The sequence below is a fragment of the Procambarus clarkii genome, chromosome 43 (genome assembly GCF_040958095.1).
Source record: "Procambarus clarkii isolate CNS0578487 chromosome 43, FALCON_Pclarkii_2.0, whole genome shotgun sequence".
Taxonomy (NCBI): Eukaryota; Metazoa; Arthropoda; class Malacostraca; order Decapoda; family Cambaridae; genus Procambarus; species Procambarus clarkii.
In genome coordinates, this window is record NC_091192.1 from 2259510 (window position 1) to 2279075 (window position 19566).

The window sequence follows — 19566 nt, forward strand, 5'->3', positions numbered from 1 at the left end:
TAAAAAAGTTCTTTCTAATATCTCTGTGGCTCATTTGGGCACTCAGTTTCCACCTGTGTCCCCTTGTGCGTGTTCCCCTTGTGTTAAATAGACTGTCTTTATCTACCCTATCAATCCCCTTCAGAATCTTGAATGTGGTGATCATGTCCCCCCTAACTCTTCTGTCTTCCAGCGAAGTGAGGTTTAATTCCCGTAGTCTCTCCTCGTAGCTCATACCTCTCAGCTCGGGTACTAGTCTGGTGGCAAACCTTTGAACCTTTTCCAGTTTAGTCTTATCCTTGACTAGATATGGACTCCATGCTGGGGCTGCATACTCCAGGATTGGCCTGACATATGTGGTATACAAAGTTCTGAATGATTCTTTACACAAGTTTCTGAATGCCGTTCGTATGTTGGCCAGCCTGGCATATGCCGCTGATGTTATCCGCTTGATATGTGCTGCAGGAGACAGGTCTGGCGTGATATCAACCCCCAAGTCTTTTTCCTTCTCTGACTCCTGAAGAATTTCCTCTCCCAGATGATACCTTGTATCTGGCCTCCTGCTCCCTACACCTATCTTCATTACATTACATTTGGTTGGGTTAAACTCTAACAACCATTTGTTCGACCATTCCTTCAGCTTGTCTAGGTCTTCTTGAAGCCTCAAACAGTCCTCTTCTGTTTTAATCCTTCTCATAATTTTAGCATCGTCCGCAAACATTGAGAGAAATGAATCGATACCCTCCGGGAGATCATTTACATATATCAGAAACAAGATAGGACCGAGTACAGAGCCCTGTGGGACTCCACTGGTGACTTCACGCCAATCGGAGGTCTCACCCCTCACCGTAACTCTCTGCTTCCTATTGCTTAGATACTCCCTTATCCACTGGAGCACCTTACCAGCTACACCTGCCTGTCTCTCCAGCTTATGTACCAGCCTCTTATGCGGTACTGTGTCAAAGGCTTTCCGACAATCCAAGAAAATGCAGTCCGCCCAGCCCTCTCTTGCTTAATCTGTGTCACCTGATCGTAGAATTCTATCAAGCCTGTAAGGCAAGATTTACCCTCCCTGAATCCATGTTGGCGATTTGTCACGAAGTCCCTTCTCTCCAGATGTGTTACCAGGTTTTTTCTCACGATCTTCTCCATCACCTTGCATGGTATACAAGTCAAGGACACTGGCCTGTAGTTCAGTGCCTCTTGTCTGTCGCCCTTTTTGTATATTGGGACCACATTCGCCGTCTTCCATATTTCTGGTAGGTCTCCCGTCTCTAGTGATTTACTATACACTATGGAGAGTGGCAAGCAAAGTGCCTCTGCACACTCTTTCAGTACCCATGGTGAGATCCCATCTGGACCAACCGCCTTTCTAACATCCAGATCCAGCAGGTGTCTCTTGACCTCCTCTCTCGTAATTTCGAACTCCTCCAAGGCCGCCTGGTTTACCTCCCTTTCTCCTAGCACAGTGACCTCACCCTGTTCTATTGTGAAGACCTCCTGGAACCTCTTGTTGAGTTCCTCACACACCTCTCTGTCATTCTCTGTATACCTGTCCTCGCCTGTTCTAAGTTTCAATACCTGTTCTTTCACTGTTGTTTTCCTTCTGATGTGACTGTGGAGTAGCTTTGGTTCGGTCTTGGCTTTGTTTGCTATATCATTTTCAAAATTTTTCTCTGCTTCTCTTCTCACCCTGACGTACTCATTCCTGGTTCTCTGGTATCTCTCCCTGCTTTCTGGTGTTCTGTTATTCCGGAAGTTCCTCCACGCCTTTTTGTTCAGTTTCTTCGCTTCCATACATGCCCTATTATACCATGGATTCTTCTGTTGCTTCTCGGATTTTTCCCTTTGGGCCGGGATGAACCTGTTTACTGCCTCCTGACACTTTTGGGTAACATAGTCCATCATACCCTGTACAGACTTGTCTCTGAGGTCTGTGTCCCAAGGTATTTCACTTAGGAAACTTCTCATCTGTTCATAATTCCCCTTTCGGTATGCCAGCCTTTTGATTCCTAGTTCTTTTTGGGGGGAGATAAGTCCTAGCTCTACCAGGTACTCAAAGTTCAATACACTGTGGTCACTCATTCCCAAGGGCGCTTCCATCTTAACTTCCCTTATATCCCATTCATTTAGGGTAAATATCAAATCAAGCATTGCTGGTTCATCTTCTCCTCTCATTCTTGTTGGCTCTTTGGTATGCTGGCTTAGAAAGTTTCTTGTTGCCACGTCCAGCAGCTTAGCTCTCCATGTTTCTGGTCCTCCATGCGGGTCTCTGTTCTTCCAATCTATCTTCCCATGGTTGAAGTCTTCCATAATTAGTAGTCCAGATCCATTCCTGCTAGCAACAGAAGCTGCTCTTTCTATTATGTTAATGGTGGCCATGTTGTTTCTATCATATTCCTGTCTAGGTCTTCTGTCATTTGGTGGTGGATTATATATGACTGCGACTATAATTTTTTTCCCTCCATTTGTTACAGTACCTGCTATGTAGTCACTGAAACCTTCACAGCCCTGAATATCCATCTCCTCAAAATCCCAGCCTTTTCTTACCAGCAGAGCTACACCACCCCCACCTCTTCCTTCCCTCTGTGTGTGTGTGTGGGTGTGCTTACTAGCAAATTGGTTTCCAACAAGTGTAATAGGGGAATGTGGATCGAGAAATTAGTAATAGAGAAGTGAATACTATTGCAAGTCGGAAATAAAGCAGGAAATCCCTTATTGTAATACAGGCGAATTAATATATCAGTGTTATAACCCAAGTAACTGGCAACTGACGGCCTCCAGCCGCGGCCTGGGACAACGTGTCAACTGTACAGCCTCTGGGACCCTCACCCTCGACCGTGCGATAAGTACTGACCATACAGTAGAACAAATAAATATATATATTGTTAGAAATATACGGTATACATATAATATTATAAATATATAGATATATACAACAAAACAAGGCAAAATGGGAGTAAATGAACAAATTTGTGGCCACTGTAACATCTCCTTAAAGTCGAAGGCAACGGGAATTGAATGTTATATCTGTAAGAATAGATTTCATTTGGCTTGTACAGGAGTGAGTAACACTACGGCACTGAGAGCTGGCCACTTGCTCTGGGTGTGTAAAAATGACCTGCCAGCTTGGAATATCCTAAAAAACCTTCTAGATAACATGATGCATGAACGGAAAACATTGTTCATTGGAAGCCTACCAGCCATCCAGAAGGAGTGGGAAAGGAACAACAATAATTCTAATATACCAGGGGCGGAGGCTATAGTCAGGGATGAAACTGAGGCTGAAACTCAGGAAGTTGTAAACTCTGACTCAGAAGGCCCAGATGTAGATGACGGTAAACTAGAAAGTGTAACAGACAGCACTGACAGCTCGATAGGTACAGACACTACGACGGTTCCCGATAAAGCAATTCAGAACAGACTTATGCAAATTTTATGCAAAGGGCATATGCAGACATAAATATGCTGGTAATAAGAAAGGATTAGAATGCAGTTACCAACATCCCAAAAAATGTTTAAATATGCTTAGGAAAGGTGAGTGTCGATTTGGATCAATATTTAGGTTTTTCCATCCTGACATGTGCCAAACCTCACTGGAGGACAGAAAATGCTATGACCTCAGCTGCCCACACTTTCACGTGAAAGGCACGGAACGCTACATAAAGAGTGGCAAGCAGGATAATGAATTTGGAGGAAACTCTATAAATTTTTTATACCAGACCAAAAGAGAATTCAAAAGGAGGAGCATGGAGAGTGTATGGAACTGGATGCCAGACCCACTTGCATTCCAGAATTAGATACAATTACACACCGAAAGGGAACTACAACTACGACAGGCAACTGCCCTACAACAATCAGTACTGGTCAGAACAAACTCATTATGTCCACGCATAATGGGTTTGCCGAAAAAGTCTCCCAGTCAAACTATCACTAATAGAGTAACCTCATTCATCTTTGCCAACATACAAGGACTGAAAACAAGAACAAACAACAAAGTACAGTTCATAAATGGCCTCCTTACAGAGTCAAATGCAGTATTTGGAGCTTTCACAGAAATCCATGGAGGGGAATTGTTGGACAGTGAGATCTGGATTCCAGGATATAACCTATACAGGTGTGATAGGAAAATTAGGTCACATGGAGGAGTGGGTCTGTATATTAGGGAAGACCTTGTATGCTCGGAGCTCCTAAACGTTACAAATGAGGTAGTAGAGGTACTGGGATTAAAAATAGAGAAAATAAATTTAGTGATTATTCTAATATACAAACCGCCAGATACAACGGCTGAGGAATTCACAGAACAGAGAAACAAAATAGAGAATAGCCTTGATAATTTGGAGAACCCAATACCTGATATTATCTTCCTAGGTGACTTCAACTTGCCTAGTCTCAGGTGGAAAATAGCAAACAATAATATTATACCAGGATATCTATCAGGACCTAACCAACCACAGATTAGAGAACTACTTAGATTCTGTGACAAATTTTCACTCAATCAGCAGATATCGGAGCCAACGAGAAATGAAAATATTCTAGATCTGGTCTTTACGAACAATGAAGACATTATCAGAGACATTACGATATCAGATACCACATACTCAGATCACAAACTCATTGAAGTGCAAACGACCATCAATACTCAGAATAGACCTAAAACGTTGATAAAGCGAGAGGGGCTATTCAGTAAATTCAATTTTAATAATAAACGGATAGACTGGGAGATAATAAACAGAGAACTTACAAACATGGGGAACTGTTCTAAGTAATACAAGTCCTACAGAAGGAATAGAAAAACTGACTTCGGAAGCGTATCAAGTCTGTCTGAAACATGTTCCTTTGAGGAAAGCCAGAAAGAGATCTAACATAGAAAGAGAACGCAGACGACACTATAAACGCAGGAAAAAAATAACGGAACTGCTTATGCAGACACGAATTTCCCGTCAAAGAAGGAATAATTTAAATAGGGAGATTGAAGAAATCGAGCGAAAATTGAAACACTCATATGAAACTGAAGAAAGGCAGTTAGAACAGAAAGCAATTCAGGAAATAAAGAAAAATCCAAAATATTTCTTCACATATGCAAAATCAAAAGCAAAAACCACTGCAAGTATTGGACCTATTCATACAAGTGAAGGTTCATACACGGAGGATGACAGAAATTAGTGAAATCCTAAAAAAGCAGTATGAGGAAATGTTTAGCACTCCAATAAACAACATGAAAGTGGAAGATCCAGACAATTTCTTTATGCGGGATATTCAAACCCCTGTAAATATAACTGATATCAACACGAGCGCACTAAATTTTTAAAGAGAAATTGAAAACATGCCCATGCACTCGGCCCCAGGTCCAGACTCATGGAATTCAATATTTATAAAGAAATACAGTGCCGGTAGCACAGGCACTCAGTATAGTGTGGAGGAAGAGCTTGGACACGGGGGAGATACCAGATGCACTTAAAGTAGCAGACATAGCCCCTCTACACAAGGGAGGGAGCAAAGCATTGGCAAAGAATTATAGACCCGTTGCACTAACATCGCACATCATAAAAGTATTTGAGAGAGTGATTAGGAGTCAGGTCACCAATTTCATGGAGACCAATGACCTTCACAACCCAGGCCAACATGGATTTCGAGCGGGAAGATCGTGCCTCTCACAGCTACTTGAGCATTACGACAAAGTCACTGAGGCATTAGAAGAAAAACAGAATGCTGATGTGATATACACGGACTTCGCAAAGGCTTTCGATAAGTGTGACCATGGCGTGATAGCACACAAAATGAAGTCAATGGGAATAACCAGTAAAGTAGGACGCTGGATACTCAGTTTTCTGTCAAACAGGACTCAGCAAGTAATGGCCAACCATATAAAATCTAGTCCAAGTGCAGTGAAAAGCTCTGTACCTCAGGGTACAGTCCTTGCACCGCTGCTTTTCCTTATTCTCATATCAGATATAGACAAAAATACAAGTCACAGCTTCGTATCATCCTTTGCAGATGACACAAAAATCAGTATGAAAATTATTTCGGCTGAAGACATTGAAAACTTCAAGCTGATATTAATAAAGTTTTCGACTGGGCATCAGAAAATAACATGATGTTTAACAGTGATAAATTCCAGGTACTCAGGTACGGTAAAAATGAGAACCTTAAACATAATACAGTGGTACCTCGGAATGCGAGTGTCCCTGTATGCGAGTTTTTCGGAAGACGAGCAGGATTTCCTCAGAAAATATGTCTCGGAAGGCGAGGGTTACCTCGGAACGCGAGTTTGTTGATACGTGTACAGGCCGACTGGCGCGTGGTGGCATGGCGATCGCGCCTCAGTTTACCAGTGTCTCGTGTCCAGTGACTATCCCACCTGAATTCTTCACAAGGATTTACAGTTTTTTATCGGTTTTTTGGCCATTTGAGCATAAAAGTTGTCATTATATATCTTGCCATGGGTCTCAAGAAAGCCATTGGTAAGGTTCAACCTAAGAAAATAGCTGTGAGTAGAGGATGTCCCTTCTTGATTAAGAAAATGTGTGAAGTATGGGAAGAACTGCAAAGTTTTGTTGAAAAAACTCACCCAGATAAAGCTGTAGCAGGCCGTTGCATTGACCTTTTAAATGACAATGTGATGTCTTACTACAGACAAGTGTTAAAATGTAGGGAAAAACAAGTGTCATTAGACAAATTCTTAGTAAAACAAGCAAGTCCTAGTGGTATGCAGGCAAAATGTGCAGTGTGTGCATACCAGTGAAGTCCTCACTGCCTGATGTGATAATGGAAGGGGACTCTCCTTCCAAACAGTAACTCCTCTCTTCCTCCCACCTCCTCACCATCTTCCATACGCCTACAGCATTCAACAGCAAGGTAAGTAATAACTTGAACATAGTTTTGTAGGTTTATTTAGATGAATTAGGTATAAAAATTTAGTTTGATGTGGGGGTTTTTGGGGTAGTCAGGAACGGATTAATTCATTTCCCTTTATTTCTTATGGGGAAATTAGCTTCGGAATGCGAGTTTTCGGAATACGAGGCGTCTCCAGGAACCAATTAAACTCTTAAACTGAGGTATGCCTGTACAGAGTACAAAATACAATCAAATGTACCCATAGTAGGAAAACAGCATGTAAAGCATTTGGGAATAATAATGTCTGACGACCTAACGTTTAAGGAGCATAACCAAGCAAATATTGCGACAGCCAGAAAAATGATAGGATGGATTACGAGAACTTTCAAATCCAGGGATCCCATCACAATGGTTGTACTCTTCAAGTCACTTGTGTTGTCCCGTCTTGAGTACTGCTCAGTACTCACTTCCCCCTTCAGAGCAGGAGAGATTGCTGAAATAGAGGGAATACAGAGAACATATACGGCACGCATACATGCAATAAAGCACCTAAATTATTGGGATCGTCTCAAAGCCCTCCAAATGTACTCACTAGAAAGAAGACGAGAGAGATATAAAATAATATACACCTGGAAGATACTGGAGGGCCAAGTACCAAATCTAAACAGTAAAATAACAACGTACTGGAGTGAACGATATGGAAGAAAATGTAGAATAGAACCAGTGAAGAGCAGAGGTGCCATAGGCACAATCAGAGAACACTGTATAAACATCAGAGGTCCGCGGTTGTTCAACGTCCTCCCAGCAAGCATAAGAAATATTGCCGGAACAACCGTGGACATTTTCAAGAGGAAACTAGATTTATTCCTCCAAGGAGTGCCGGACCAACCGGGCTGTGGTGGGTATGTGGGCCTGCGGGCCGCTCCAAGCAACAGCCTGGTGGACCAAACTCTCACAAGTCAAGCCTGGCCTCGGGCCGGACTTGGGGAGTAGAAGAACTCCCAGAACCCCATCAACCAGGTATCAACCAGGTTCCCTAGGTGCCCAGTAAGTACTGGGCACCCTTGGGGCCATCTTTCACAAGTCACCTTGGTGGCAACCTCTGTAAGGTCTTTTGCTGCTCGGTGATTGACCGCCCTTGGAGTCGGCTGAGCTGAGGTGTTTCCTTCACTCCTCTTTGCCTCTGGGTAGGGGATAGTATTCATCAGTGGTTGGGGTACAGGATGCTGTGCAGCTAGTTGTAACCTCTCATAGCGACCAGCTCTGTTCCGCCTGGGTACATTGTCCACTTGTGGGGTTTTCTTTGGTTTTTGTTTTCTTGCCTGGTGGATACCTGGTTGATGGGGTTCTGGGAGTTCTGGGGTCGGTACAGGTGACCTCTTGTGGCCCAGGTTGATGTCACCAGTTTCCAGTTGCCCGATTTATAACCACTGATGCCGCCTCTTGCCACTATTCTATATTTCTAGTATTCTATATTTATAATATTCACTTCCGACTTATATGTTGTTGTGATACCCGTTCCACATCACTGTTCCACGAATCACCGTTCAATTTTTTTTTTTTTTTTCCTAATACACGCATGTACACAAAGCCTCGTTCACTGGCTCACACGCGGTCTCCCGTTTATTCTCTATTTAACACAAAGTTCTATTGTTAATGACTATTTTCAATTTTCCAGCGGGTCACTATGCACTTTGTTATGTCTGTAATCAGTAATCCACGGCAGTAGTCCTAAGAATCCCTGTTAATGTCACAATTTTAACGGAGCGCGCACAGTACGTCTACTCCCTCCCTCGACCTCGACCTGACCTCTGGAGGTCTGCCCTTGGTTTTCGTCTCACCCACTTGTATCTTGCTGGTATCCCGCTAGGCCCCCGTGATCGTACACATCTCGGGGAAGCAGCTTTAGCAGTTTGTTGGTAATTTTGGGCGCCAGTTAAAGTACCCTGCTTGGGCTTCCCTGAGCGTGTGTTCTGCCTCAGGACCCTGGGAAACCCCGCGGTGGCACTGGGGCATTGGGTCCAATGGAAGCGACCCCTGGGTCCACTTTCACCTTGCGCGAGTTTGAGGGTTGCTCGGCCCCTTTGTCTCCGGGTGACCTTCACCATTTATGCCTCCGTCATGCTGCCTGCTGGGTCGGTGACATCTTCGACATAGAGTCCTGCGAGTTTTGTTGCTTGTCTGTGACTCGTTACACCCAGTCCACTGATGACTATTCGGGTGCAGGCAGCTCAGGCATTGCACGCTTGTTTTAGGTTGCTGCAGCGTGCTAGATTGGTTGCTGACCCGGAAGCCCCGAGGCTGCCTCGTTTTAGTTATTGGGAACCGGACTTGGGGGTGTTAGTCGCTTCGACTTTGTTTCAGTCTGTGCTTTCTCGTCCTTCCCCTGCTGTGTTTCGTTCTTGTTTCCCCCCCACCCCCTCCTGCCTTCAGCTCCGAAACGTCTGAGTATTTCGGTGTCGGGGCAGGGTTTAGTTGGTTTCGAAACTCGGGCAGTCTTGGGGGATGCCCCTTTCGGAGTGGTGACAGAGGTATTCGAGCCTGTGCCTCCTGCTGAAGCATCTGGGTCTGATCAGTGGGCCCCCCTTCCTTCCTGCTTTTCCAGCTGCTCCGGCTTTTCCTTTTGAGGCCAGGGCTTTAGGGGGGTGGCTCGGCCCCTAGGTCCTGCTGTGGAGGTTCCTGGGGCTGGGGAGGGGTTGACTTGGGAGCCTTGGGCCCTGTTGGATCCCACTTGGGTTTTTGTACCCTCTCAGCAGGGCTTACTGTTGCAGGAGGGTGGGGTTTTCCTTTCCCCCCCTCTTTGCGTACGAGTTGGATTTGGTGTTCGTCCCTCCCCGGTTTCATTTCTGTGTCCCTTCGGGTCCGTCGGTCACGTCCTTCCAGGGTTTTTTTGGCTTCCCACATCCCTCCCAACGAGGTGGGGGAGTCCATTGCAGCTTACCTCTTGCATAACACAGATTTCGCCTCTAATGGCTCGGTCTTCATCTTCAGTTCCTTACTGGGTTCGTTATGAGGTTCCGGAGTCGTCTTGGCTTGTGGACTACCTTGTTTTCTTGTTGGAGGCTTGACATACGTTCTGTTGGTCTTGACATACGTGCTTGGGACCGTTCCTGGGTCTGGTGTCTTAGTCCGTCTTAGTAATGTGGCTGTTAAAATGCAATATATAATAATTCAACAGTAAGGTAAAGTATTAAGGTAACTGTATGTTAACAAAGCAGGATGATCTACATTATGATAAAAACATAAGTATAATAAGCTCTTAAAAGACAAAATTATCTGGAAACTTATATTGTTTCCTATCTCATAAACAGATGAATGGCAGCATGGTGGCTGGAATTCAACTTAAAGTTTCCCTTGCACGTCGACAACCCGTTATAGATCCCATTAATGATGCTTCGTCTTCAGCAACGTGGTCAACAATTGGTGAGTACTCAGTGCATTGTCATTTACCATTGAAATGCTGTAGCATTAATAATGACTTAATGATGGTACTTCTTCTTTTTAGACATTTAATTTGCATTGAAAATCTATATTCATGAATAAGAAATAGTAATGTCTTCTCACGGACAAATACATAAGTGTAGGTTTTTATCCTATTGATAAAAACATATGATAAATGTTTTAATTAAGATAAAACATAGGATAAAAATCTGCACTTATGTATTTGTGTATATTATGTAAAGAGTTACACTAAGTCTTTCTTACTCTTTTGAGTGCTTTATCTTGGTCTGAGTATGTGGTTAGAATGAGACTTGGATCTCGACAATAGTGGTTTAATGCAACATTAGTCGTTGAAATGTCTTGTTCTAACCACACACTCAGACCTTAATATAGCACTCAGGAGTGTGTAAAAGACTTGCTGTAGAATCGTGCATAAAATACACAAGTGTGGGTTTTATCCTATATTCATGAACATTCAAGTGTCGACATTTATGCAAGTCCAAAACTATAAATCATAAAATGTTTACACATTTATTATAGCTAGAAACAAATTTCAAATACATTATTCATTTGTAGAACAAAAGGGTAATATTAGTAGCCAAACACTAATCATTTTAATTATTAATTATATAGTGTATAATAAAACACTTCCAGTCAGTTTGAAGTGATGTTTATCAAGTGAAATAAATAAAAATGTTAGTAAATTGTAAAAATAATTAACTTTATATAACTTATACATGTTATATAATATGCAGTGGCACCTCGACTTACGATTGTCCCGACTTACGATAATTTCGAGTTACGATGTAAATTTGATAGAAAAATGCAACTCGACTTACGATAGTGTCCTCGACTAACAATATTTGTTGGTACACGTTTTGGTCGACCGAGCGCATGGTTCCCGGTTGTGCGGGCCAACCTGCCTCAGTTTACTAGAGTTGCCCGCTTAGTGATGATCATGCCTGTAAGAAATTCCGTTTTGTGGTGATTTTTGCTTTTTGAACATAAAACTGATTCTTGGGACCCATGGCGTGATATATAATAAATTCAGTGGTTTCAACATATGAAAACCCATGTAAGGATGACCATAGACCAAAAACAAGAGATCATTCGTAAAAATGAAGATGGCTACCTTGACCTACCTTGAGTTTACCTTGAGGTGCCTCCGGGGCTTAGCGTCCCCGCGGCCCGGTCGTCGACCAGGCCTGCTGGTTGCCGGACTGATCAACCAGGCTGTTGGACGCGGCTGCTCGCAGCCTGACGTGAAATGAATGGCGTGCGGGTTGTTGAACTAGCTTAGCTAGGCAGTACAACAAATCTCAGTCAACGATATTCACCATACTTGCTAAGAAAAAGGACATTATAAGTGCTAAAGTGGCAAAAGGCGTATCAATAATCAGGAAACATAGAACACAAACACTTGAGGATGTTGAACAGTTATTATTAATTTGGATACGAGGCAAGGAGTTAGCTGGTGATAGTCTCAGAGGCCATCATTTGTGGAAAGGCAAGGAAATTGCATGAAGACCTTTTAAAGAAAACCCCTGGAACGAGTGTTGCAAATGCGAAAGAGTTTAAGGCGAGCAGGGGATCGTTTGAGAAATTTAGAAATAAGAAGTGGCATTCATAGTGTTGTGAGTGTTGTGTGTTGCGAGCTGGTGGAGGAACACAGCGAAGAACTGACCACCGAAGAACTTCACAAGGAGCAGCAACAAGAGACAGCTGAGGAAATTTCTTCACGGGAGGAGGAAACAGTACAGAATGTCCCTTCCTCATTAATTAAGAAAATGTGTGCAGCATGGGAAGAATTGCAAACTTTTGCTGAAACGATTCGCCTAAATCACGGTGCAGTAGGCCGTTGCCTTAACCTTTTTAATGACACTGTGATGCCTCACTACAGACAAAAATTAAATCGTACGGAAAAACAAAAATCTTTGGAAAGGTTTTTAGTGAGACAAGCAAGCAGTGAATCACAACCAGGTCCTAGTGGTATGCAGGCAAAACGTAGGAGAGTGTGTACCCCAGAGAAGTCATCACTGCCTGATGTTATAATGGAAGGGGACTCCCCTTCCAAACAGTAACACCTCTCCTCCTCCCCCCCCCCTCCTCACCATCTTCCATACGCATCAAGAGTCCTCCATAAAGGTAAGATAAACATATGTACTGTATTGTAGTTAGAGAAAAAAATTGTATTCAGGATGAAATGTATTTTAAAGTTATTATTTCTTGGGGTATGGAACAATTTAAACTTTTGCCTTATTTAAAAGCAAAACAAAAAAGTACCTAACTTCATCTTCTTAGTTTCCTACACTGAGCTTTAAATTTGCTCTGTACCTAGTGTTACCCAATCTCCTAATTTTTATGTAATATCAAACAACCTTATCATTGTGTTCATTGCTGTCTTCTTTTATGTGCTAGCCATATACGGTATTGTGACTACCAATTTTTGTCAACTACCATTCAAGCTGTCATTGCAATCAATCTTATATTGTTTCTGCTGTATTGTGCCTACCAATTTGTTGTCAACAACCATTTTAAGCTGTCATTGCAATCAATCTTAGCTACCTATGTGCTTTAATATACTGTACCTACAATTTTCTCTTTTTTTTTTTTTTTTTTTTTTTTTTTTTTTTTTTTATTTCATGTAATCTGTTATTATTTTTTTGTCTATAAATTTTGCAAGTATTTACCTCCTTAAAATTTTCTTAGATTAAGGACCTGCCCGAAACGCTGCGTGTGCTAGTGGCTTTACAAGACTGTAATTACCATATTTGTATCCTCACATTCCTTATGTACATTGTTGTATATGCATAAATAAATAAATAAATAAATAAATTAATCCAATTCCCCTTATTTCTTATGGGAAAAATCACTTCGACTTATGATATTTCGACTTACGATACGTCTCTGGGAACGGATTACCATCGTAAATCGAGGTCCCACTGTACATGTTATATACAGTATATGTTATAAATATATATGTTATAAATATATATTATATAAGCATGTATGTTATTTATAATTATTATATGTATATAGAAGCTGTGTACAATTTATTAATAACAAACATTGATGATGGCAGTAGAGTACCAATACGCACCACCAGCTGGCAGCCAAGACCACCCGGTGATCTAGCCGGACTGCATCCTCACTCCCATTCCTCTTATCACTTTTTAGATAAATGGTGGTCATCATTCCTTCAGGCAGTGCTTGCTTTTTGATTCCTAATGTTTCAGCATTGCCTTCCTTGGCATTGGTTTTGTTTTCTCATCTCATCATAGGTAATCAGAATTCATTATTACAAATCGGTCCTATTCACACTTGGCCATGTCTTTTGTATGAGTTAGTGTGTTGCCCATGTCTTGGGTAGTATGTACTGGCATTAGCCTCATTCCTTATTGTCTAGCACTTTACAACATTCCTTCATGGCCGGGATGGTCAGCTCCCTTTGTATTTAGGAGAGGTTTATTCACCTCTTTTTCTCAGCTGTTTGGGGAATGAGGGATCCCTTGTCTACCCCTGAAGCAAACAATTTCGCATGCAACTTTCAGGGGTATGGGCGAGTTTTTTTTGGGACGACTCCAATGGCGGCTCCTTATTCTTGTTGCTGGCCACCTACGTCACATGTTACACCAAGCACTTACAGGCAAAACCCCTGTTCCCCCTTCCTCTAAGGCAGAGAGAGCAGAGCATCACCCTAACTTTGAAATAAGCCTCCAGAAAGGTAGAGTAAAACAAAACAGACAAGAGAAAATATATCTAAGCAATTGTCTGCCTTGCTCTGAAAGCAATGCACACAATAGTTCTGCAAGGAATATCTTCCCCATCACCAGGTGGCAGCACTGGGAACTCCTGGACCAAACAGTGTAACTCTCTGGTCATTTGCCTGGTGTGGACCAGTCCACACATGCTCTTCAGGTCACTTTTGTCCTTTGGGTCACAGTTTTTCTAGATAAGTGGTGGCCTACCTGTTTGACTATCTTGCTTATGTTCCAATTCTTGTGTTATCTTTACAGGTGTGTTGATAATCCTTTCTAGTTGTGTGGACCTTCAGTAACAGTTCACCGCAAGCTGCACAGGCTTATGGTTCTTTTTCCTTGGTGCTATCTTGAGATAGCAACTCACTGGTGCTCGCTGGTGTTGCCTCTTCCCAACCAGAATTACCTTCCCTCGTGGGTTCGGTGTCTGTCTCCGAGAGGCTGGCCTCCTGTGTCTGGTGACTTTACCCTTCTTTCCCCTCCCAAGTAGTGCACAGGTCTTTGACTCCTCTGTCAGGCTCAGGGATGGAGCAATCTGGATTTCTTTGGGAGTGTAATAATATCTAAGTGTAGTTACAGCTTGTAGTGTCCCGTTTTCCCAGTACTCATTGTCGTATAACATTTTGAAACTACTGTACTGACAGTTTTGGCCTCCACCACCTTCTTGCTTAGCTTGTTCCAACCGTCTACTACTCTGTTTGCAAATGAAAACGTTCTCATTTTTTCGGTACGTTTTTTTCCTTAGCTTGAATCTGTCATTGTTCGTGATCTTGCTGGTCAATGGACAGGAATTTTTCTGTCAATTTGGTCAATTCCTATTAGTATTTTGTAAGTGGACATCATTTCACCTATTTTTCTTCTTTTTCTTCTAGTTTTGGCATATTTATCGCCTCTAGTCTCTCCTCATAACTATTGTTTTTCAGTACTGGAAGCCATTTTGTAGCATGCCATTTCACCTTTTACAGTTTATTTATGTGCTTCTTGAAATTTGGGCACCATACAACTGCTGCATATTACAATTTTGGTCTCGCAAAAATTCATGAAGTTTCTTTATTATTTCACTATCCATATAATTAAAAGCAAGTCTGAAGTTGGAAAGCGATGCATACGCTCCTCTCACAATGTTCTTTTTGTGAACTCAAGAGATTCTGTAAATTCTTAAGCTCTGGCGACAGCTTACTATCCAAAACCACCCCTAGGTCTTGTTCTTTATTAGTTCTGTAATTTCTTTCCACATAAGTTGCAAGTTGTGTGGTGTCTATTTTCTCCATTTAATCAGAGTAAATTATTATTGGTTAAACTTTGGATGAGTGCTTTGTTTTGTTACATATAAATACCAATATTTAGACACTGTTTTCAAGGTTTTAGTGTATTAAGTTGATACATATTTCTTAAGCTTTCAGGTAAAGTGATTGTGTTAAACAGTACTATAGCTTATATAATTTTTTTTTTCCCCCAGCTGCAAGTCACTCGCAGAAAGGATCCCACAAGGACAAGAGAGATTTGGTAGCATATGATGATGACTATTTCTAAGTACCTGCCACCAGTACAATTGAACACATTATTAAAGTTTTTATTTGCTTTTATTTTTTTTTTTATTTTATAGTTTATGCAGTCTTAACCCCTTAACTGCGTTGCCTCCAAATATGACACCCCCGCAGTGCGCAGGAAATAAATTCTCTGGAAAAAATTCTTTTTTCTTTTTAAAGTGTCAAAAACCCTTCCCTCATTATGGGTATGTAAAAAAAAAAAAATCAAAATTGTACTTTGGCTGCTATGGGGTCCGGAAGTTGGGGTGTGACATCATCATTCCCCGTGCGCCCATGACGTACGCTCCCGGGGCCAGTAGGGCTCTCGGGGCAGGGCGTGCGAGTTGCCGCGAATATATTTTCGTTCATTTTTTGCGCACAGTTCCCAATGCAATTTAATTGTTTTTATGTGCCAATCCAATGTATAATGAACACGTACACTATATTATGACAGTAGAACATCCGTACTGTCCATAGACACTGTTATGTGCATCACAAACAAGTTCACTTATCCTGCACAATTTCCAATGTATCATGCCTAATAAATTTATATTTACACTTTATATACACACACTGTACAGTATCACACACCATAAACACACTCAGTACTCCGCGAGTGTGTAATATGCTGCGAAACAGCCAACGGCGCAGAGTGGCACCTTGCACTCCTCGCACCAGGTGCTAATGCATCTTCGTTTTTGTTCTCTGAGGGTAGTGTTCCTGCTTACTATACACGCACGTTTACCTTTCTCCCGTGATGCTGTGCCTGGCATATACTCGAGCATTCTTCGAGGTTCTCCGTACTCCGAGGTTCTCATTACCCCTCAATCTGTCTGGAGCTGCATATGGCATTGTTGCTTGCACCCTGCACGGTACAACAGAGCCCTCCTTGCCATACTTTACTAGCAGCTGTGACACAACACCAGCACTGAATATACGTATAGACGGTCTCCTGCCTGATTTTACTAGGTACATATTGAAGCAGTTGAGCACTGCAACATCCATGAGGTGGAAGAAGAACTTTTTGGTCCACTTCACAGACTTGTGCACGCACTCCACTCCACCAAGCATCATGTCACATTTATCGACGAGGCGCATGTTCACGTTATAGCCTATGACACAGTCTGGCTTATACACGGTGTTGCGTGTCTGAAAGTGGACTTTCCCACTGTCCAACATGGTACCAGTGTGAATCGTAGTCAGCATATTCACCTCGCATCTGTCCTTCCACCGCACTGACAGCATATTGTCACACTTGCACAGCTGGCACTCACCCATGGCTATACCTATACCGAACACTGGCATTTCCTTCCTGTGGGCCTTCACAGTGCCACATACTCCGGTGTTATGGGCAAGGAGGTATCTGGTCAACAAGGGGCTGGTGTAATAGTTGTCGGTGAACAGTATATGCCCCTTGTTCAGGAACGGTTCCATCAGGGTTTTTACGACACTGCCAGAGAACCTGTGTTCATCTTAAGCTGGTATGTCGACGTCTGTACCAGAATATAATATCATGTCCAAGACGATACTAGTCTCACAGTCGCACAGCACAAAAAACTTCAGTCCAAATCGGTGCCGCTTTGATGGGATGTACTGCTTGAATGCCAGTCGCCCCTTGAACAGTATAAGCGACTACCCCGCCTGGTAACACCACCGCTGCCCGTACTCGGGTCGTCCACAGTACTCGTATCGGAGCCAATGTCACTGAAGCCTGAGAAAGATTTGTCACATGTACTGTCACTGAATAAACTACTAGTGTCAGGGGACATACATGATGGTGGTGATGATAACGGTGTTGACCCAGGGCGGCGAGGCGCGTGTACTGTACACGCTCGCCAAATCTTCCATTTCCATCTCTCCCTCACTCGTATCAGATCTCTGAGTAAGGTCTTTCTCTGGATCATAGTCTAGGTCATCATACAAAATATCGCGTATTTCCTCCTCGGAAAGTCGTTTTCCATGACCTCGGGTCACCGTGGAGCGGGAGCCCGTAGAGGATGCGTCAGACATGGTTGCTGCTGTGAAACTGAGGCTCCCCACGGCCGCAGGGCATGCTGGGATTTTTATTTAAGATGGCGGACGATCACTGGGGCCCCCACCCACCCATACCATACCCGCGTCACCGCGCGCCAGTTTTGAGTGGAACGTGAAAAATAAAAATACCCGGAGGCGTTGCACAAACTAGACGTGGGCCTGCAGGCGTGTTGCACAATTTAAGGGTTAAGGGGGGCATCAGTCCAAAAATATGCAATAAATGAAAACAAGTTTGATTTCAATCAAACTTTTTTGACGAGTTGTATATGAAAAGGGTTTCATCTGGTCCAAGTCTCAGCATCGTAGCATAAATAGGAAGGGAGAAAGAAAATATTGAATTGTCAAAATTTTTCCAAAATTGTCAAAAATTAACATCAAACACATGTGTCAACTGAAATCATGTTTGACTCTCAGCCATCACAATAGCATATAATAAAAATATTTAATAATTAGTTTTATCCAAAAAAATTTAGTTCATTTTTTTTTTTTTTTTTTTATTGGACGATTTGCATGAAACTTGTACACCTGACTGCATGTAAGCCTATCGGTAAGGGTGCCAATTTTGGAAAAAATTGGTTGATGTCAACCTCAGCCACAGATGGCAGAACCTTTTATTTTATTTTTACTTGTTTATTTTCAAGTAACATAAACGGTCCAATAACATTCATTTTTTATTTAATTTACATGTATACGTAGAGTTTTTCTACAAATCTGTTTCAACTTTTTTTTCTCCTAAGTTCATTTATTGATTTTATAATAATAATAAACCATGATATATTTGCATAATTTTTTATGGAAATTTGACTATTTGTATTAGTAAAACTAAACCTATTTTGGAAAATCCGCTGAAACAGATCCTTTTATTATATGCTAATGTGATACAAGAGTGTCATAGAAATGATTTCATTTGAAACTTGTGGTTGTAATTTCAATTTGAAAATGTGTAAAATTCGTTGAAAAAAACGGAAAAAAATAAATCTTCTTTCCTATTTATGCTATGATGCTGAGACTTGGACCATATGAAACTCTTTTTAATACTGTATACAACTTTTCATAAAAGTTTGATTGAAATCGAACTAGTTTTCATTTATTGGACTTAAATTTAAACCCCTTCTTGGGGCTCCCTTAAATTTAAGAAGCATTTTATCTAAGCTGTAATTACATATTCAAGAAGGTGATTAATAGATTTGAAGATACATTTGACTGTACTAACTCAAAGGGATGCATTATTAATATATGTTATTTGAAGGCATAGTTGGTGTTTTGGTAGGCAGAATAGTGCAGCAGTACACTTCTTCCACAAAGTCAGTCAGCCAGGGCAATTCTTCAGAGAAGAAATGTGAAAAATCTCATTGTCTAAACATGATAATGTGCACCAGCCATTTATCACAAAATGTACCATGTGGTACAGAAATAATTGGGATTTTGGACACAACTAAAATTAGGTCTACAACGTGACATTGTATAATAGGCAATCAGTAAAATTTTAATCTCGTGTGCAAGTTGTTGTTTTTTTCATCCCAAATACATGTACTGTATAACAAATTGTAAAGTGCTCTAAGAGGCACTCTGACAAAGTTGTCTTTGCCAAATCGGCAAAGTTGTGCAATTCTGGCTAAAACTAATAAAAACAGATGCATGTGTATGTATATATATATACAATTACAGTATAGTATATACAGTGCAACCTTGATTTGGCAAATCTCTGGCTGCAATGCACACTTTTCTAGCCGAATTTATTAAACCCATTTCACTGAACAAATGTTTGATGAAGGTGGAGATGCGACCTGTCCTCTTAGAAAGAACGTCGCTTTTGGCCGTTTGCCCATATGGCCGAATATGGACGTACTGTAATTTGAAAATGAAAAAAAAAAATTAAATTAAATTTGGGATTTTTTCTGGGGGGAACCCCTACGGCTCCCCGGAGCTATCCATGGCGGATATGGATACCCTAACTATTTTGCATCAGTCGATGTGGGTGGAGTTCT

General features: G+C 41.8%; 1 protein-coding gene across 1 annotated transcript in view; it reads left to right on the forward strand.

Annotated features, from left to right (window-relative positions):
* The window catches only part of Nelf-E (negative elongation factor E), a 93137-nt gene extending 74057 nt beyond the window's left edge, over positions 1 to 19080 (forward strand). The window contains exons 6-7 of the mRNA XM_045738433.2: positions 10128 to 10239; positions 15475 to 19080. Of these exons, the coding sequence (XP_045594389.1) occupies positions 10128 to 10239; positions 15475 to 15548 (186 nt within the window). The 3' untranslated portion in view covers positions 15549 to 19080. The remainder of the gene's footprint in view (positions 1 to 10127; positions 10240 to 15474) is intronic.
* The last annotated feature ends 486 nt before the right edge of the window (positions 19081 to 19566 follow it).